General features: G+C 29.8%; 2 protein-coding genes across 2 annotated transcripts in view; one reads left to right on the plus strand and one right to left on the minus strand.

Moving 5' to 3' along the window:
* LOC107441777 (uncharacterized) overlaps positions 1–18,013 on the plus strand; it is a 23,404-nt gene extending 5,391 nt beyond the window's left edge. Inside the window, exons 3-4 of the mRNA XM_016055153.4 lie at positions 830–919; positions 17,325–18,013. Of these exons, the coding sequence (XP_015910639.1) occupies positions 830–919; positions 17,325–17,944 (710 nt within the window). The 3' untranslated portion in view covers positions 17,945–18,013. The remainder of the gene's footprint in view (positions 1–829; positions 920–17,324) is intronic.
* On the minus strand, positions 8,354–9,590 carry LOC147816463 (uncharacterized). The gene has a single exon (XM_087165077.1). The coding sequence runs from the start codon at positions 9,233–9,235 to the stop codon at positions 8,474–8,476; it is 762 nt and encodes a 253-aa protein (XP_087021203.1). The 5' UTR covers positions 9,236–9,590; the 3' UTR covers positions 8,354–8,473.
* Positions 18,014–18,686: the final 673 nt, after the last annotated feature.

Consider the following 18,686-nt stretch of genomic DNA (forward strand, 5'->3'; position numbering starts at 1 on the left):
TTGAAGTATGTAAATTTTTACACCATTTTTAACTGTATTTTTACAATACAAAAATTTAATGACATCAGTCAGATAATTTCTGAGCAATGAAATTTCAAAATAAATTTTATATTTTAAACTTTCATTTTTAAAATCCAATTTTTTGTAATTTTGTATTTTATCATTAAAAATTACATAATTTAAAATTTTGTAAATTTTTTTAACTTTACAATCCAAAAGCTTTTTTTTATATTAAATTTTTTTTAGGTAAACGAATTTTATAATGGTGATCAAAATTAAAACCCTTCCCTTAAAAACTTTCCAAGATATGGCCAAATACACATAATGTTAAATTAATAAGGGTTCCAAACCTTCGACCGCTTTCCTACCTGAACTATTGAGATCATATTTTCCATATTGCTGCTATATTTTAATGAACAAAAATCTAAATCCCTCAAAGGAAATTTTTTTTATTCATAGAATTTTTTGCTGATTTTATAACTTAAAATATCATCTGTACTGATTAATTAACATATTTGAGGTCATCTCTTTTAACTATTGAAATTGAAGCTTAGTTCATAAAAATCTGATCATTGGAATAAAAGTTATTTATGGTAAAGACATTTTTTGTGCTCTATACATACTTTTATTTGATAGTGTTAAATTTGTCTGTTCTAATGAAAAGCCAAAAGTTTAGACAAATTTACAGAATCTCATTTGTTTTATTTCAATTAATAGTTTGTTTGTTTTTCTTGTCAGTAGTCCGATAAAATAAATTGTATAACTGTTATTTGTATTTGTTAAATTTTTCAGATTTAATTTTTATAGTTTTATTTACTGTTTCTTTTAGGATTACAGGAACGTTCAGTATCATTAACAAGAGCTGCTAATATTGAAGAACTTCAAAATCGCCTACAAGAAAAGATTAAGGAATTTCGGGGTAAGTTTCATTTGGCTGTCATTTGAAAAGCTGCTTCCCATTTTATTTTATTTTTAATTAATCCTAAAAACAAAAGTACTGTTGGTAAAAATTAATAATAAAAATATGCTAAAATTATATATTACACAGTTTGCAACTGTTGCAACAATTTATAAATATTTTATGTGATGCCTTACTGTACCTTTCAGGGGTCTGTCCAGGCCGAATTTACTACCGTTTAGCGGTACCTTCACAAATTCAATTTTAGGAGAAACGGTAGTTTCACAAAATACTTTTTCTTAAAATTTTATTTTTGTATCCCTTAAGAAACCATAAGTCTATATTTTTGTGTTGATTTTTTAACATAATTTTTAATTTTTCACAAATGATATCTAAATTTTCACAAAATAGGTACCTCTCAGAAAGCCCTAGACAGACCCCTGCCTTTTTTTGTGTGTGTGACAGATGTTTAGAATTAACTAGTTTAATGTAGATATTCCAAAAATTTTATTAATTAAATAATTTATTTAGGAAATTAAATTTTTTTTAAACTTTACAGGAATGATACTCCTCGCCTTTTATACGTATAATTTTTATTTGATTTACAATATTACATGATCAAATTTTCATATCACGAAGATGAAGTTTTGTGCTTACGATCACATTTGATTCAGCACCAAAAAGTTATGTATTTTTTCTTCTAGTATCGCTTAAAAAGATTACTGCTGCCAAAAAATATTTATAAATCCCTTTGCTACGTTTCAGAACATGGTCTTTATTCACTCATGTTTCAGAACTGTTGCACTTTGAGAAAATTGCTGATTTGATATGAGATCGTCCTGACGAAAGTGTATCATAAAGCGATTACTTAAAAGCGTGATTCAAAATTTGCGGTCAATAAATAGTTTGTGTCAAAAAAGAAATTAAAATTTAAAAAACAATGTGAAAATTTGCAACAACAACTGTTAAATATGTCATTGATCATGTAGACAATAAAATTGATGTAAATTGAGTACATCAAAAAAGTGATTATAAATTTCCTCTAGAAAACACTGTAGCATTAAGAAATTAAGATTTTGCAAATTATTTGAAAATCACATGTTATTAAAATATAATAAAATGCAGTTGTTAATACAATGCGGGTTTATGGGTTAATGTTTAATAATCAGAAGTGTAACAAGCGTTTCTTCAAATGCACAATTCAAAATTTCCTGTGCAAAGCAATGTACCCTTAAAAAATCTAAATTTTGAAAAACTATTAAAATCCGCAATAACTGATGAAAATGCGATCGATAAAACCATTTTGTTTTATGGTTGAAACATCAATAGTTGAGTGCATGAAAAAGTGATTCTTCAAATGCACATATCAATGTTCACTGAATGAAATAATGCCTTACCAAATCATTGAGCTTTTAAAATCCGTATCAGTAACTGTCGATAAATGATTGACAAGACCATGCTGGTTCACTGTGGAATCGCCACTAATCGAGTGGTTCGAGAAGTTATCACTCAAATGTGTGATTCTAAATTCCTGTTAAGCTATAAAGTTATATGAAATTATTTCGATTTTAAAAACTTGGTGGAAATGTGCAGCAATAACTGCCAAAAATGCTGTTGTAATAACAAAAATTTAAAAAAAACTGAGTAAAGTGCTGAATTCGGAAAAAGTAATGGAAATTGACTTCGGTCAATATCATGTAATTGCAGCTGTTACAAAATAAATAAATAAATGCTATTTTGTAACAGCTACCATTTCATAATACATCAATTTTTGTTCCCTGCATTGTTGATTCTCAGAAAAATTTATAATTTAAAAATCATAAATTTCTAATTCCAATTTTTTTTTTTTTCTTAATTGTGTGTTTTAATGTGTAACTTTCAAATTTGTTTTAAAAAATTTATTTTTTAAGAAAGCAAACTATCCTACGACAATATTTATAAGTTGAATATTTTAAAAGGAATAAAATTCTTATTTTTGTTAACAGCCATAACTCTATCTGAAATAAATAATGTTTAATTGTAATATTATCCTAAATTTTAACAAAAGAAGTGAGCAACCATAAGTCTTTCTAAAATTACTCTTTAGTTCAGAAATTTTAAGTATAGAATGTAACATTCTATACTTTAATATTAAAGCTATACTATTGCAAGTCTACTAACAAATACTTTAGTACTAGCATTTGTTCAACATGTTCATGTTTTATTGAAATACAAAACATTACCCTTCAAAATGCTGAATGAGACATAAAATTGCTATTTGAACACAATGGAACACATTTGTTTCTGTTAAATCATTATCTTTTAGTTTTTGTTTTTTTTTTTTTTTTTTTTCATTGTCAAGTTTTGATCTACTTTTAATTTATTATTGTCGATAGCAGGTTTGTCAATCCAACTGCGTTGAAAATATAGATTTTGTTATTTAAAAAAAAAAAAAGCAATTGTTGAGTCCAAAAAAAAGTCCATTAAACATATATTAAGGGGAATAACACAGTAAAATTTTCGAAAATTGTAGAAATTTCATTATTCAATAGAATATTCTTAAAAATTATTTTAGAAAAATATTGAATTGACTTCTGTAAAAATGTAAAAGTCACAGCATAATATGTCATGCGTCACAGACGTGTATGAACAAATGAACTTCTGCACTTGGTTGATTGATGGTTTCCCTCACTCCTATTAAAATATTTTAGCAAAATACTACCATTTTAACTATTTTTTTAATTAAAAAAATAAAGAATTAATGGTGCTTTGAGTATAGATAGTTGAAATTGCAACTTGTTTAGCTGTTATAATTTTAAATGAAGGTTGAAAAGGGTTATTGGCAGTTTTGGAACAATTAAAAATAAATGAAGGCCCAGAAGAATATGCTAAAAATTAAGATGATCGCAGAATTTTCAGCTGTTACTCTAAGAACATGAGATCATATGAGGGTAGATCGACAAAAAAAAAGGCTATACTAATGCTTGAGACTCCTAAAAATGATGGAGAAGAAGCATCTTATAAACCTATTATTAATGTAGTATTGTTAGTCGTGAAATTTTATATGGGTTATTAATCACAAAATTTAAACCGCAGCTGGTTCGTAATTATGTTTCTCTTACTGCTGCTTCTTTAACTAGTACAATTTTAAACTGATTTACTTAAAATTTTGACGCAATATTTACATTAAATATAGTTTTTTTTTTCGTGTAAGGATTTTTTAATTGGGTGGACAGGCTTTGAATAATATATGAAAATGTGATTTATTTTGTGTGTGTGTGTGTGTGTTTTTTATTTTTTTTTATTTTAAACATACATTTTGTGAAGAAAAAAATTTTTTTTTTAAATCCTTAGTGTACTACTACTACATTCATGTAGTTTGGAAAACTCAAAACAGAATCAAATTTGGGTGCTTTTTTTTTCAACTTGCAAGTACAGCAAGTTTTGGATAATTAAAAAAATTAATTATGTACATAGCATTATGTAAGTGCTAATTTTTTTGACATAAATGAAGATTAAAATGCATAAAATACGATTAAAAAAATTTTTATTAAGTTTATCACAATTGTTTCAAAATTCATTAAGAAAGCACTTCTTCTTTACAGGCCTCTACTGTATTGTTTCCCCTTAAATCTTTTCTCCTGTGCACTAGCTTTGGAAAATAGTAGCTCTATATTTAGTTTTAAATAGGTTTTCCAATATTGGAAAATATGCATTTTATAATAAATAAAAAATACTGTCAATATGTATCAAGTCATTGCCTCCTCCAAATTTAATCGCAAAACTTGAACTAACAAAATTGAATCAGATTTGTTTGATCGTGCACAAAAACAATGGAGCAAAATTTGATTAAATGAACTGATGTTGAAACATGAAAAGGTCATTAAATACTGAAAAATATTCATTCTGTAATTAAAAAAGATGCCTTAAAATGCATATAAAGTATAAACACTCAGAAATTACCTATAAAATGTGTATCCAATATATTTTCCACAAAACAGCTCCTTAGCTTGAAGTAAGCGAAGATAGCTCCTTTGAGATACTAATATTTTATTTAATATATTTACATTTATATACAAGTTGGTTTGATTTACAAGAAGCATCATCACAGCAGGTGATGAGAAAAATACTGACAGGCTGTCATGTGCGTGCTGGTATTTATACAATTCTAATATGATGACGTCAGAACTCTTAATTCAGTTCACTTCAAAAATAAGTAAATACACAATTGATTAAAGACAAACAGATAACAATATGAAATAAACTTGATTTTACGATGAGCGGCGAACCTATCACCACACAGTATCCCCCCAGTGACAAAGTCACGATACCAATAATGATTGTTTAAAAACAATCATAAAATACAAAGTAGTAAATTCAAATATACGTCTTAATTACGAAGAAGAAAAAAAATTTAACTTGGAAATTGGAATACAATTAATAGATACAAAATATTTAGATGCTTTTATATTCCATACTCTTTAACAAAATATTTTGGGAAATGCACACGACGACCAGATTTTGTAACAATTTGCTTTTCTTCCTTTGTTGGAGATAATTGCTTTTCGACCATTGGAATTTTATTTATTTTTAATTTCTCAGAAATTTGAAAAGCTGGTTTAATTCTATCTATTGAGACAGTTATTTTCTTACCATGCAAATCAATAATAAAGGTTTTATCAGAACGTTCAATTACCTGGTGTGGTCCGGTGTATGCAGGTGATAGTGGAGGACGAATTTTATCTACTTTTAAAAATATATGAGAACAAGATTTTAAATTAGGATTAATATAGAACTTATTTTTACTGTGTGCTGATGCTGGTACAGGACTTAATTTTCTCATTGCGGTCATTAAATTTGTGACATAATTTTCTGTTACTGGTGGAGATAAAGAATTTGCGTTTAAAAGATCCGAAGGTAGACGTAAGGAAGTACCATAAACAAGTTGTGCACAAGTTGCATTAATATCAGCTTTTAAAGCTGTGCGAATACCTAATAAGACAATTGGTAAAATTTCGGTCCATTTATTATTTTCCTGTGCTATTATAGAACTTTTAAGTTGTCTATGAAATCGTTCTATCATTCCATTACTTTGCGCGTGATATGAAGTAGTATGGATGTGGTTACTGCCTAAGATATTAGTGAGATTTCGAAAAAGATTTGATTCAAAGTTTCGGCCTTGATCGGTAGTTATAGTAACGGGAGTGCCAAATCTAGAGATCCAACCGTGAATAAGTGCTTTTGCGGTAGTCTCGGCAGTCATATCCGTAGTAGGGATAACTTCTGGCCATCTCGTGAATCTATCTATTATTGTAAGGCAGTATTGTTTACCTTCAGAAATAGGAAGTGGGCCAATAAAATCCAGATGGATATGGGAAAATCTTGCGTCGGGTTGAGCAAATGTACTAAAAGGAGCTTTAGTGTGTTGAAAAACTTTAGCTCGCTGACATTTCTCACAAGAACGAACTTTATTTTTGATATCCACTTTCATGTTGGGCCACACAAATCGTTTAGAAATTAAATTCGTAGTTGAATATATTCCAGGATGAGAAAAATAATGTAAATTATCAAAAATAATTTGCCTGTATGATTTTGGAATAAAAGGTCTAGGGTACTTAGTTGAAAAATCACATATTAAATTAACATCTTCCAAAGAAAAGTAATGTTTTTCTAATTTTAAAGATGAATTATTTGAATTTAATATTTCTTTCAATTCTGAATCTTTAGTTTGTTCATGTTCTAGTTTCTTAAAGTCTATTAATGGAGGTTTTGAAATTGCATTTATTTCTATTCGCGATAGAGTATCAGCAACTGAATTAGATTTTCTTTTTACATGTTTAATATCAGTTGAAAATTGAGAAATATAATCAAGATATCTGAATTGGCGAGGGGAACATTTTTCAGGTTTTTGTCTAAACGCATAAATTAGAGGTTTTTGGTCAGTAAAAATAGTAAAACTTCTACCTTCAAGCATGTGACGAAATTTTTTTATTGACGCGTATATTGCCAATAATTCGCGATCGTATGTTGACCAATTTTGCTGACTTTTATTTAATTTTGTTGAGAAAAATGCAATTGGTTCCCACTCATTATTTTGATATTGCATTAAAGAACTGCCGATTGCGAAATCCGACGCGTCAGTCCACAGACTTAAATTAGCACCAGGTTTAGGATATTTTAATAGAGTTGCATCGGCTATTGCTTGTTTTGCATCAGAAAAAGATTTGTTTGAAGTATCGGTCCAAATTAACGGTAAATCAGATTTTTTTGATGATTTGTTAGATTTCTTAATATTTCGTTGTCCTTCTAAAAACTTGGTTAAAGGTGATAAAATATGAGCTGCATTAGGAATAAAGCGTCGATAAAAATTAAATAATCCTAGAAATCTACGTAATTGAGTAATCGTATTTGGTTTTGGAAAATTTAGAATTGCATTAACGCGATCATTTAAAGGTTCAATACCTTTTTCGGAAATTTTAAAGCCTAAAAATTGTAAACTATTCTGACCAAATAAGCATTTAGAGGGATTTATTGTTAAACCAAAATACTGCAGTCTATCAAAAAGTGATTTTAAATATTTTACATGCTCTTCGGGGGTTTCGGAAGCTATTAATATATCATCTATGAAAGCGTAAACGCCTTCCAAGCCTCTAGTTACTTCGTCAATAAAGCGTTGGAAAGTACTGGCTGCATTGCAAAGTCCGAATTGCATACGAGTACTTTCGAATAATCCGAAAGGAGTTATTATTGCAGTTTTATGTACATCTTCATGGGCTATAGGTATTTGATGGAAAGCTCGAATTAAATCAATGTGAGAAAATATTTTAGTTCCATGTAGTTCACTAGTAAAATCCATAATATTAGGAATTGGATATTTATCTTTAACAGTTTGAGCGTTTAAAGCTCGATAATCACCTACTGGACGCCAGTCCAAACTATTTTTCTTGGGAACTAAATGTAAAGGTGATGAAAAATTACTTTTGGATGGGCGCATGTGGCCTAAATCTAACATATGTTGAAATTCCATTTTTGCTATTTTTAGCCTATCGGGCGCTAGACGCCGAGGTTTAGCAAAAACTGGTGAACCAAAAGTTTCTATATGATGTACAACATTATGCTTAACAATTTGGTCTGAGCAAATAGGTTTCGTTATTTCAGGATATTCGTTTAACAATTTTTCATAAAAATTTTCACCAAGAACAGTTTTAATTGAAATAATATCAGAATTTTTAAAAATACAATGAGAATTTAAATTAGTAGTAATATCATTTAAGCAACGTTTTCTAATATTAGGTTTAAGATTAAAATAGTATAAAAAATCTGCACCTATAATATGATTAGTTATATCACAAATATAAAATGGAAAATTAAACTTTCGTCTAAGACCGAAGTCTAAAGTTAACAATTTCTTACCGTATACTTTTATGATGGTATTGTTCGCAGCTTTAAAAGTCTGAATAGGAGAAAGAGTTTTTTCTTTTTTATTTGCCGGAATAATTGAGCAGTCACTTCCGGTATCCACTAGAAATTGTTTGTTAAATTGTCTATCTCTAACAAAAAGGCGACAATTTGTTGGAGGCAAGATGTTAGTCGCATTCACTCTTGCCTTTCTTGGTTTTTCTGGTAGATGCAGGGTTTGACACACTTTCTAGCATCAGATTTAAATTTCCGATGATAGAAGCACATTTTGGAGTTTCGATGTGGAGATGAGGATTGGCTTTGACGATTACGAAACTGTGCATAATTCCGGTTGCGAGACCTGCTGCGTGTCCGCAATGCAGCTACTTCTTTTCGTAGAGCTCTAACTTCTTCTAAAAGTTCAAAGGTGCATTGTTGGTTTGAAGAAACTTCGCTAACTTCACTTGAAGTTGACACTTCCATTACTTTATCAGCGATTTCTGCTGCTCTAGTTGAATTTAGTGAAGGGATTGCGGCCAATATCGACTGAACATGCTGCGGTAGCTGATTTAGAAATAGTTCTAAAAGTAGTGAATCTGAGATTTTGTGGGATTCAGCTCTTCTCTGCATAGTGCGCAAGAGTTCAGTAGGCTTTCTATCTCCTAGTTGCTCTCCGGAGAGTAAACGTCGAATTTCCTGGGACTTCGTTTCCCCGCAGCGTGCAATAATTTCTTCTTTCAGCTTTTTGAAAGGATCGTCTACGTCAGGAGTTATAATGACGTCCCTTACAACTGCGGCTACTTCAGGAGGAAGATGGGAGAGGCAGTAGTTAAACTTTGTTTTGCTTTCCGTAATCGGCTTCGGTGTCGCAAGCTGGAAAGTTGCTTCGACCATATGGAACCACAGGTGTGGATCAGAGATGTTGAAGATGGGAATTTTTACTGCAGATGATTCCGCCATAGTTGCAGTTTCCTATTAATTCGATGATGAAAAATGAAAGTTGCTTGTCGTCAGACATCCGGGTCACCATTGAAGTAAGCGAAGATAGCTCCTTTGAGATACTAATATTTTATTTAATATATTTACATTTATATACAAGTTGGTTTGATTTACAAGAAGCATCATCACAGCAGGTGATGAGAAAAATACTGACAGGCTGTCATGTGCGTGCTGGTATTTATACAATTCTAATATGATGACGTCAGAACTCTTAATTCAGTTCACTTCAAAAATAAGTAAATACACAATTGATTAAAGACAAACAGATAACAATATGAAATAAACTTGATTTTACGATGAGCGGCGAACCTATCACCACAAGCTTATACCATTTTTACATCAAATTCCTTGATCTTTTAATGGATCTATCATGTTAAGAAATAATTAAATCTTTTCATTACAAAATCGATTCCACAATCCTTGCATACTATAAATTGTAATATTTTCATTCACCTAATCAATTCACCTAAATTCTACAATGAACATCTTTAATATGCTCTTATTAGTACGGAGATATTCTTAACAAAATACCTCTTGAAATATTAGCCGGGCAGTCAATTTCTACAGAATTCTTCAAAGTAGAGCTGTAAATTTCTTCCTTATTTGATCAAATGCTCTATCTTTTAAAATAACATCAGTGTATGGAATTCTGAGCAATAGTTTTTTTAAACTCTATAAATTCATCAATAAAGATGGTATGCAGCAATATCAATACCTTTGCTTCTTCTACCTCTAACTCACATAATTTGCTTTCATCTCTAACGTTATACAAGCAGGTCTCAGTTTAACTACGAGGGTTGTAAATTAAATAGTGGCAACTTAACCTTGAAACTCACAAAAGGGCGCGCATGTGTAAATAGGGTATGGGTGCGGTGAGGTGGCGCTGTTGTCGATGTGTAGAGTGCAAAAAACAGTCGATTTGCTTAGAAGGGTAGTTGTTGCGTGGCGTTAAAGTGAGGAGTTTCGTTTCCATCGCTCTAAAGCATGTTGTGAAAAGGCTTAATGACGAAAAAAGACGAGATGCTTGAATCCATCGTGCTACTGTCCTATATGGTAAAGCATTTGCTCCAAAGGCTTCCACTAATCCTCGATAGCATTCTGTTGCATTTTTGCCACGGGCAACCTCGATTGTAAGCCACGACCGCTGATCACCTTTTGAAAACATGCTTTAGAGCAGAGGTCGCCAAAGTGGTCTATATAGACCCCCAGGGGTCTATTTAACATAAGCGGGGGTCGATCTGAGCCAGGGGGTCGAACAGGAAGGGTCGATTGGTCGAAGGATTATCAGTATTTTTCAGATATGTGACAATTAGAAATAAAAGAAAAAGACTTGGAAATATATACAGGTAATCTTCGAAAATTGAGCGACGATTTTATACTGCGTTTTGTTGATTTGGAAAACATTGACATCCCTGATTGGATTATTGTGCCATTTTCTGCTCAAATTGAAAACGTGGACATCAACCTGCAAGATAAGCTTGCTGAATTATTATGGGGATTTGAAGCAAAGACGCTTTTTAAAAATTTAACAATAAGCAAATTTTGGACAAATATAAATATAATGCAAAAATATGTAAGACTTTACGAAATAGCTCAGCCATTTATGATAGCATTTCCAAGTTCCTACATGGTTGAAGCCGGTTTCAGTCACATAAATTCAATCTTAACTAGGAACAGAAATAAATTAAATGTGGAGTTTCGAGGGGATTTAAGACTAAAATTGACCAATTCTGAACCCAATATAACGAACCTTGCAGAAAAAAAAAATACCAGGCACACCCATGTCATTGATTAGGAAGCAATAAATCCGTAGTTACTTTACTTATTATTTCTACTTACTTATAATTACTTATTATTTCATAAATATTAAGGTATTTATTTTTCAACATTAATATATTTTTCATAAAACTATTGTTACACTATGTACTATTACTTTAATAAATGTTCAAAATCATAAAATGAATGTACAAACACAGTATCTAATAGAGTTTAATTTTAATTGAAAGAAAATTACTTTTATGGGGGTCGATGGAGATTTCGAAAATTTATGTAGGAGTCGATGATCAAAAAAGTTTGGCAACCCCTGCTTTAGAGCGATGGAAACGAAACTCCTCACTTTAACGCCACACAACAACTACCCTTCTAAGCTAATCGACTTTTTTTTGCACTCTACACATCGACAACAGCCCCACCTCACAGCTCCCATATCTAATTTGCTCATGCCCATCCTTCTGTGAGTTTAAAGGTTAAGTTGCCACTATTTAATTTAAAAACCCTCGTATATATGACTTATCGCAAGTGTTATAGATGGGAAAAAATGGCAAAAGATCATGGTTAAACTCTCTCCAAGCAATGTCATTATTGGCTCCAATGATGACTAATTAACATTGGTTAGAGCCCAAACAATTTTAATAAAATCAAGTATTCTATAGAATGTTTAGAAAGCTATAGAATGTTTAAACATTAAAATTTGTGAAGTTTTATCATATTGTATTTGCATTAATTATCAAAGTGTAATAAAGAAATAATGATTGTTTTTAATCAAACTTATCTGTAATTAAACCTTTTTATTTTCCTGAACTTCATGATTAAGTAAAAATTTCAATGATTTTCAGCATACATACATTTAATTATGTGATTAATAATTGCCTCGCTTGTATCGATAGACTGAACAAAATTTGTTTACTGTTTGTTTTTTTTCTGAGCTGTTTTATGATAATAGTGTTGTTATTGATTCTTCTAAATATGAAATTAAGAACTCTCAAAGTAAACATATTGATGTGGGTTACCATTTTGTTAGATAATATGTAAATAACAATTTATTTTAATTGAAATATGTAAGAAGTTTGATAAAGCAGCAGACTTATTCACAGAACCTGAGGTTTGTGAATAAGTCCGCTGCTGAACATGAGAACATATTGTAATAAAATCTATTCAAAGACACGTAAGTTCAAGGTCAAATTAAGTTTTCTGATTTTAAAAACTTACTAAGAATCACGCATGTATGTGAAGTAATAAATAAATTTAAATTGTGTTAATTTGAAATTGGGTGCTATTTTTTTTATTCAAAGTTAAGATACAGAAACTAAAGTTAAAGTTAATGATATAATTAATTTTCTAGTATATAACTGTTTCAGCTTAATAAGTTATAACTTATTGTATGTTTTGTTTATTTGTTTTTTTGACACAGCAAGAGAAAAAGATAGGTCAATTTTTAAGTTCAAACCAAAAGCTAAAGAATGACTACGTAATTTAAATCCAGGGTGTAAACAATTGTTGGACAGAGATACTTTTCTTTTTCCCTTTGCTGTGTCACTTTCTGGAGGAAGCTGTGTTACTTCTAAAGTAGTAAATTTCTCCTAGTATTTGATCCAGAAGTTCCCCTGTCTTCTAGATTGGGTTTTAAATTACAAAGCTTCAGAGTTGAACATAGGTAATTGCAACAACAAAAAAAATCAATGTCAGTTATAAAATCTTGTTACCGAGACGTTTGCATACATGTCATTCTTCCAATTTCATTTCTTTGGTTTGACAGATTTTGGATATTTGGAACTGTGCCAGAATTTGCTAATATCGTGGTTCATATCGCACAATTTTTATATTAAATTATTATTGTATTTACCTGGTTTAAAAGTTGCACGTTTCGATTTATATTCATGCAATTTAAGAAACCCCACATCATTCACACTCTTTAAAAATCCAATATCCTGATTTGTATTCATGCTTTTCTAAAATCCAATTTCATGGTTTGTATTTACGTGGGTTTAAAATCCGATGTCGTGATTTGTATTCACGTGTTTTTAAAGTCAAATATTGCAATTTAAATTCACTTGGTATTAAAATCCAATATTGCTATTCTTACGAACCAAGTTTTTTCTAAAAAATAGTTACTATTAAGGTGTGATATTACTACATTGGTAGGTAGTTTAATTATAAACCTTAGTTTAAAAAATTTTGTTAAATATGAAACATGTGTGGTATTTAGATTCATAGCTGCTAACTCTGCTGGATTTTAATTAAGTCTTGTTTTAGAGTTTCATATTTTGGTAACTACTTTCTATGTACAGGATTCCCACAGTTCTTAAAAGTACTTAATTTTAGTTCAAGGTCTTTCAAAGTCCTTAACTTCCAGTATCCCTAGTTGATTTTAGCAATTTAATCTTACAGAAATATTTAGAAACAAAAAGTCAGTATTTAACTTAGATTGAGACCTTGCATGGAGGGTAGAACATTTTAAGAGACAAAAGGGATGTGTTCGCAAGAGACTACTGGCAAGGGAAAGCCTGTTCCTGTACCTTTTCTGTTCTTTTATTAAAATATTCTTCCTTTCACCTAGAATGAGATCTTATATTGAAAGTAGAGCATTCTGAAAGGAAAAAAAACTTGGTTAGAAAAATAATATATAAGGGCCAAGATTATACAATTATATCAGCAAATGCAATATAAAAGGTCAGTTATTTTTTTTAAAGAAAAGACCTTAATTTTTGCTTTGATAAAAGAGCGAGAACCCTAATTGTAATTACCATGCGTTGACGACCGCTTATCTAGAATTCTAGTTCCAGTTTTTGCTGGACAATCAAATAAAGTTATGAAGAAAGAAATTCCAATTATCCTTGTTGCAAATACCTGTTTGCAAAATGTATATTCTTGCCTTACTGTAAAAAAACATTTGCAATTTTATGTTTTTTTCTTACTAGTCAGTTTGTATGAAAATGTAATATAAACTTGTTTAAATTTTGAATTAATTTATTAGTTCAAAGAGTGGGTATAAATGTAATATATTTAACAAATACAAAATTTATATGAGTATGCCGCTTACAATTCATATTTTAATTAAAATGTTTATTTAAAAACACTTAAAAAGCATACCTTGCGAGAATTAGAGTTTTTACTTAAAAAAGTCCTTAATTGTTTTACATTTCATAAACACTTTTCTGCAGCAATGTTTCGCTTTTTTTTTTTTTTTTTTTTAATTTTTTTTTTTTTTTTAAATGAGATAACAGGAGGGCTAGTATCGTCACTTCTTGTTGTTCCATATATTCAATAGAACTTTCGATAGCTTTTAGTCCATCTATCAGGGATGAGATTTTTCCGCTTTTTTCACTTTTATCTCTTAAATTTCAGCTTTTTTATCAAAAATTCAGATTTTCTAAAAATTTCATTTTTTTAATAAGTATTCCGCTTTTTCAGAAAATTCACCGATTTTCAAAAAGAAACAGAAAATTCAAACTACATAGCTCCATCCTTTCTCATTTTTACTGATTTTACCTATTTTCTCCCCTTTTACACGCAGCACATAAGATTTTCCGAATTTTTTACCCACCCTCCAGATAGATCCGATTTTCGTAGTTCAAACGGCGCTGCTTCTGACAAACCTTTTAGAGGTCCCAAACCTGGAATCTGCTAATATCTCGATTCTTATTCAATCGATTTTAATATCACACATAGCTTTTCATATTTGTGTGTTGCGATTCTTATTCATACGATTTGAATACTGTACGTTGCGATTCTTATTTACGAGATTTAAAAATCCGATATTGTAATTCGTATTTACGTCTTTTTAAAAACCTATGTAGCGATTCGTATTCGCGCAAGTTTCAAATTCGATGTGTTGATTTGCTCATGCGGTTTATAATATCAAACATTAATTTTCGTATTTATACTTGATTTTGAAATAAGGCATTGGGATTCGCATTCACGCATTCTAAAAGTTATGCATCATACTTCTTATTTATGCAATCTAAAAATTACGCATCATGATTCGTATTTACGCAATCTAAAAATTATGAATCGTGATTTGTATTTACACGTTTTAAAAATTCTATATCCCAGTTTGTATTTTCTCATTTTCAAAATTTTATATCTAGTTTCATATTCATGTGATTTCAAAATCCGTAGTTCTTATTCATATTCACGCAATTTTAAGATCAACTATCGCGATTCTTGTAAGAAGTAAATTTTTTTAAAATTAGTTACTATAAAGGTGACTGTTTTTCTAACGACGATTATTAGTATATGTAAGTGTTACAACATCAGAGAAACTGGAAGGGAATATATTCAAAACTTAAATTCTGTGCTTGCAAAGAAGAAAAAATAGGATTCGTCACAAGATGTTTGAAGATGGACTAACGACTAAATATAGCAAACATAAAAGATCTAGCAAACAAAAGCAATCACTTTAAAAGGGATTTAATTTTTAAAACAATTTTGGGGAAAAAGAGTTAATTAACTCATCATCAAAATTTTATTTATAATTGCTGTTATTTATGCTAAAAAATGCAAAATTCTTATCAAATAAAAAACAATTATCTAAACAGTTGCTGATTGTCATGTAATTTTTCAAACTAAAATAGCAATTTTTGTATGTTAAGGAGTTACTATATATTTCTACTTCACTCTTATTGATATGTTTCAGAGGGCTGTGGTTAGATTAGACTATAATATGAACATAATGATTCGGTCCATTGTTAAATTTTTTTTTCCAATATAATTTAAAAAGTAATATTACTGATATATTTGCTATAAATCACATAACAGTATTTATTAAAAGAAATGTAATATTAATGTATATTCTCAGTAGTTTTAATTTGCTAAACCAGGTAGTTTTTCAAGTAATAATTGTCTCTTATGTGAACTGAGGAAAAATATAATTTCCAGCTTTATTTTTTCAATTAGTAATTTTTTTTCCACTAAATGTTAAGTATCAATGTAATCGTTTTTATAATAATAGATTAGTACACAATTGTATGTCAACACATTATTTATTACCTTAAACTGTCTGGAATTTGTTATTAAAGGGTTGCGCTTGCGTAAAATTTACTATCGTCGAAATTCAGCTTTTTTGAGTTTTGGCTAATCTCATCCCTGATCTATATGAGAGATTTTTATACGTTGATTTTCATCGTCGCTGTCTCTTCGTCATCTTCGCTCGATTCTTTTTCATTACTGACGATATTAACGATCATTTCATCGGTAATCTCATGTTGTCCGTCAGCTCATTTTCCTGAGTGTTTGGAAGATAAAATTCCGATTTTTTTTTTCGGCAGTAGTTTTAAAAATGAAAAATAAACTAGAACAAAAAAATCCTTGAAATATTTTATAGCTCGGTTAAAGCGGAAACTCGGATAATCGGGACTCTACTGTACGTATTTCTTAATCTTTTGATAAACATCAAGCAAAATTATATAATAATAACAAAAATCAAGCAAAATGAAAATAAAGCGAAAACTAAAACAAAGTTGTACATTTTTCCCTCCATTAGTTTCAGAACATGTTTACATTCAAATGATGGTGTAAGTTTTCAATAATCAAATAATATGTGTGTATGTATATATAGTTGATGTATGTATATATAGATAGATATGAAAACAAAATAATGTATTTAGCAGCTAATACAAATATTATTTTTCTATATAATACAATTGGACCTGTCGTTTAAGGTTAACCATTTTTTTAGTACTCAAATATTTTTCTGCCCTCTATTGTACCAGCCTTGAGAAAGTACCTCTGATCATGTAGAAATATTGCTGTTTAACATTTTTAATGCAATGAAATGATCTTATAGTTATAAGAAAATGTTATGTTTACATTCAATTTAACAGCATTGTAACCATTTATTTTCCTGGATATTTTATTGTGAAAATTTCAAATCAAATAAATTGATCTTTAAATTGTCTTTTTTTTTTTTAATTCATTATTTGCGAAATTTCAGAAAAACAAATGAAATTTTCAAACTGTAATAATAATGTTCTTTTGTGTGTGGATTAATGCAATTTTTGGAAAAACAATTGTGTGGCTAAAAATGGTCCTATATGGCAAAGACAACCAAATTGAATTTTATAGAAAGTATTGTATGAAAGCAAAATTACTTCCATCAATGTCCTGTAATAATCAAGAAAGTAATTAACGCAACCTCATTATTTCTTTAATTTCTTATTTTATTTATTTTAAATTTACATGCTGAATTACTGCTATTCTGTCATAGGTAGATTTTGTATTAAATACAAGATATATATATCATTAGTATAGCTAATAAAGATTTTTTTTTCAGACAAACGTAAAAGTCTTGGTCATTCTAATTCAGAAACGAGTAGAAAGCTTCTGACAAAACTAAAGAAGATAAAACAGAAGGCTAACAAAGTTAAAAAAGAAAAGCAAGTACTAAACCCTCACAAACCTACTCCAAAACAAGCTGAAGAGAAAAATCCAAAACCTGTTTATAACAAAGAAGGTAAAATAATCTACAGCAAACTAGACTTCACGGAAAATGGTGAAGTGGACAACAAAAAAAGTGAATTTTCTGGAAAAAATTATAAAAAGCTCCTGAAGAAGGCTGAGGCAAAAAAAGAAAAGATTAAAAGTTTAAAAGAAACAAACCCTGAACTAGCAGTTAATTTAGAAGAAAAGGAGAAGTGGAAGAAGGCCATTCTAAAAGCTGAAAATGTAAAAGTTAAAGATGACCCTTCACTGTTAAAGAAGACCATCAAAAAAACTGAAAAGATTAAACAGAAGAAAGCCAAAGTATGGAAGGAAAGAAAGGAGCAAGTAGAAGGCAAAAAGCAAGCTCGTCAAGAGAAGAGGACCAAAAATATTGAAAAGAGAAAAAAGGCTAAACTAGATTCTAAGATAAAACGTGCAAAGAAGAAAGGTCGTGTCATACCTGGATTTTAATGTGGATTTTGTCATTATTGATGTCTGTACTCATGTAAATTTTATCTGAATATATCATCATCCACAACATCTTAGTGTAATCATTTATTTATCAGTTTGAAATTTTTCCTGGTCTGGAATCTATAAATTAAATATAAATAGAGGATGTTCTGTAGTCACTGCTCTTAACTTCAAATATAAAAATTCCCAACTTTTTCGCTTTTTTATGATTTTTCCCTGTCTTCCAATTTTAATTTAATTTTTATCCTATTTCTTTTATAACAGGACCGAGGACCAAACCTAGAGAAAAAACAGTTTGGTGGGGCAAGTTAAATCTTCTTTTAAAAAATGCGATATACGTTTTAATTTAGATATTTGATAAGATTAATGAAACTGCTATTTCATTTCTTTATATTGGTTCCAAGTAAAGTGTGCTTATTTTAAGGAACGAGGCTAATGATTCTAGTTGTTCAAACGAAGAACGATTCTAGTTGTTCATATGACAAAGAAGATCTGTCCAAGTCCATTTATCATTGAACGCATGGCACTCCAAATCAACTTTGCGTTTTTTAGGGTCAAAGTTTACAAATAAGTCAAATAATAATTTCACCATTATTTACATTATGTGTGTAATTTTTCCATACCCAATAAATGTTAGAACTCACGCCGGCAGAAAAATCCACTCGTTGGAGCTTAAAATGCGCAATCTGCCACATGTGAAGTATAATTCACCTACAGTAGATTCCATATGTCTGCTCCTCGA

Source organism: Parasteatoda tepidariorum, chromosome 1, assembly GCF_982258835.1.
Source record: "Parasteatoda tepidariorum strain Cologne lab strain chromosome 1, Ptep-v5.0, whole genome shotgun sequence".
NCBI lineage: Eukaryota > Metazoa > Arthropoda > Arachnida > Araneae > Theridiidae > Parasteatoda > Parasteatoda tepidariorum.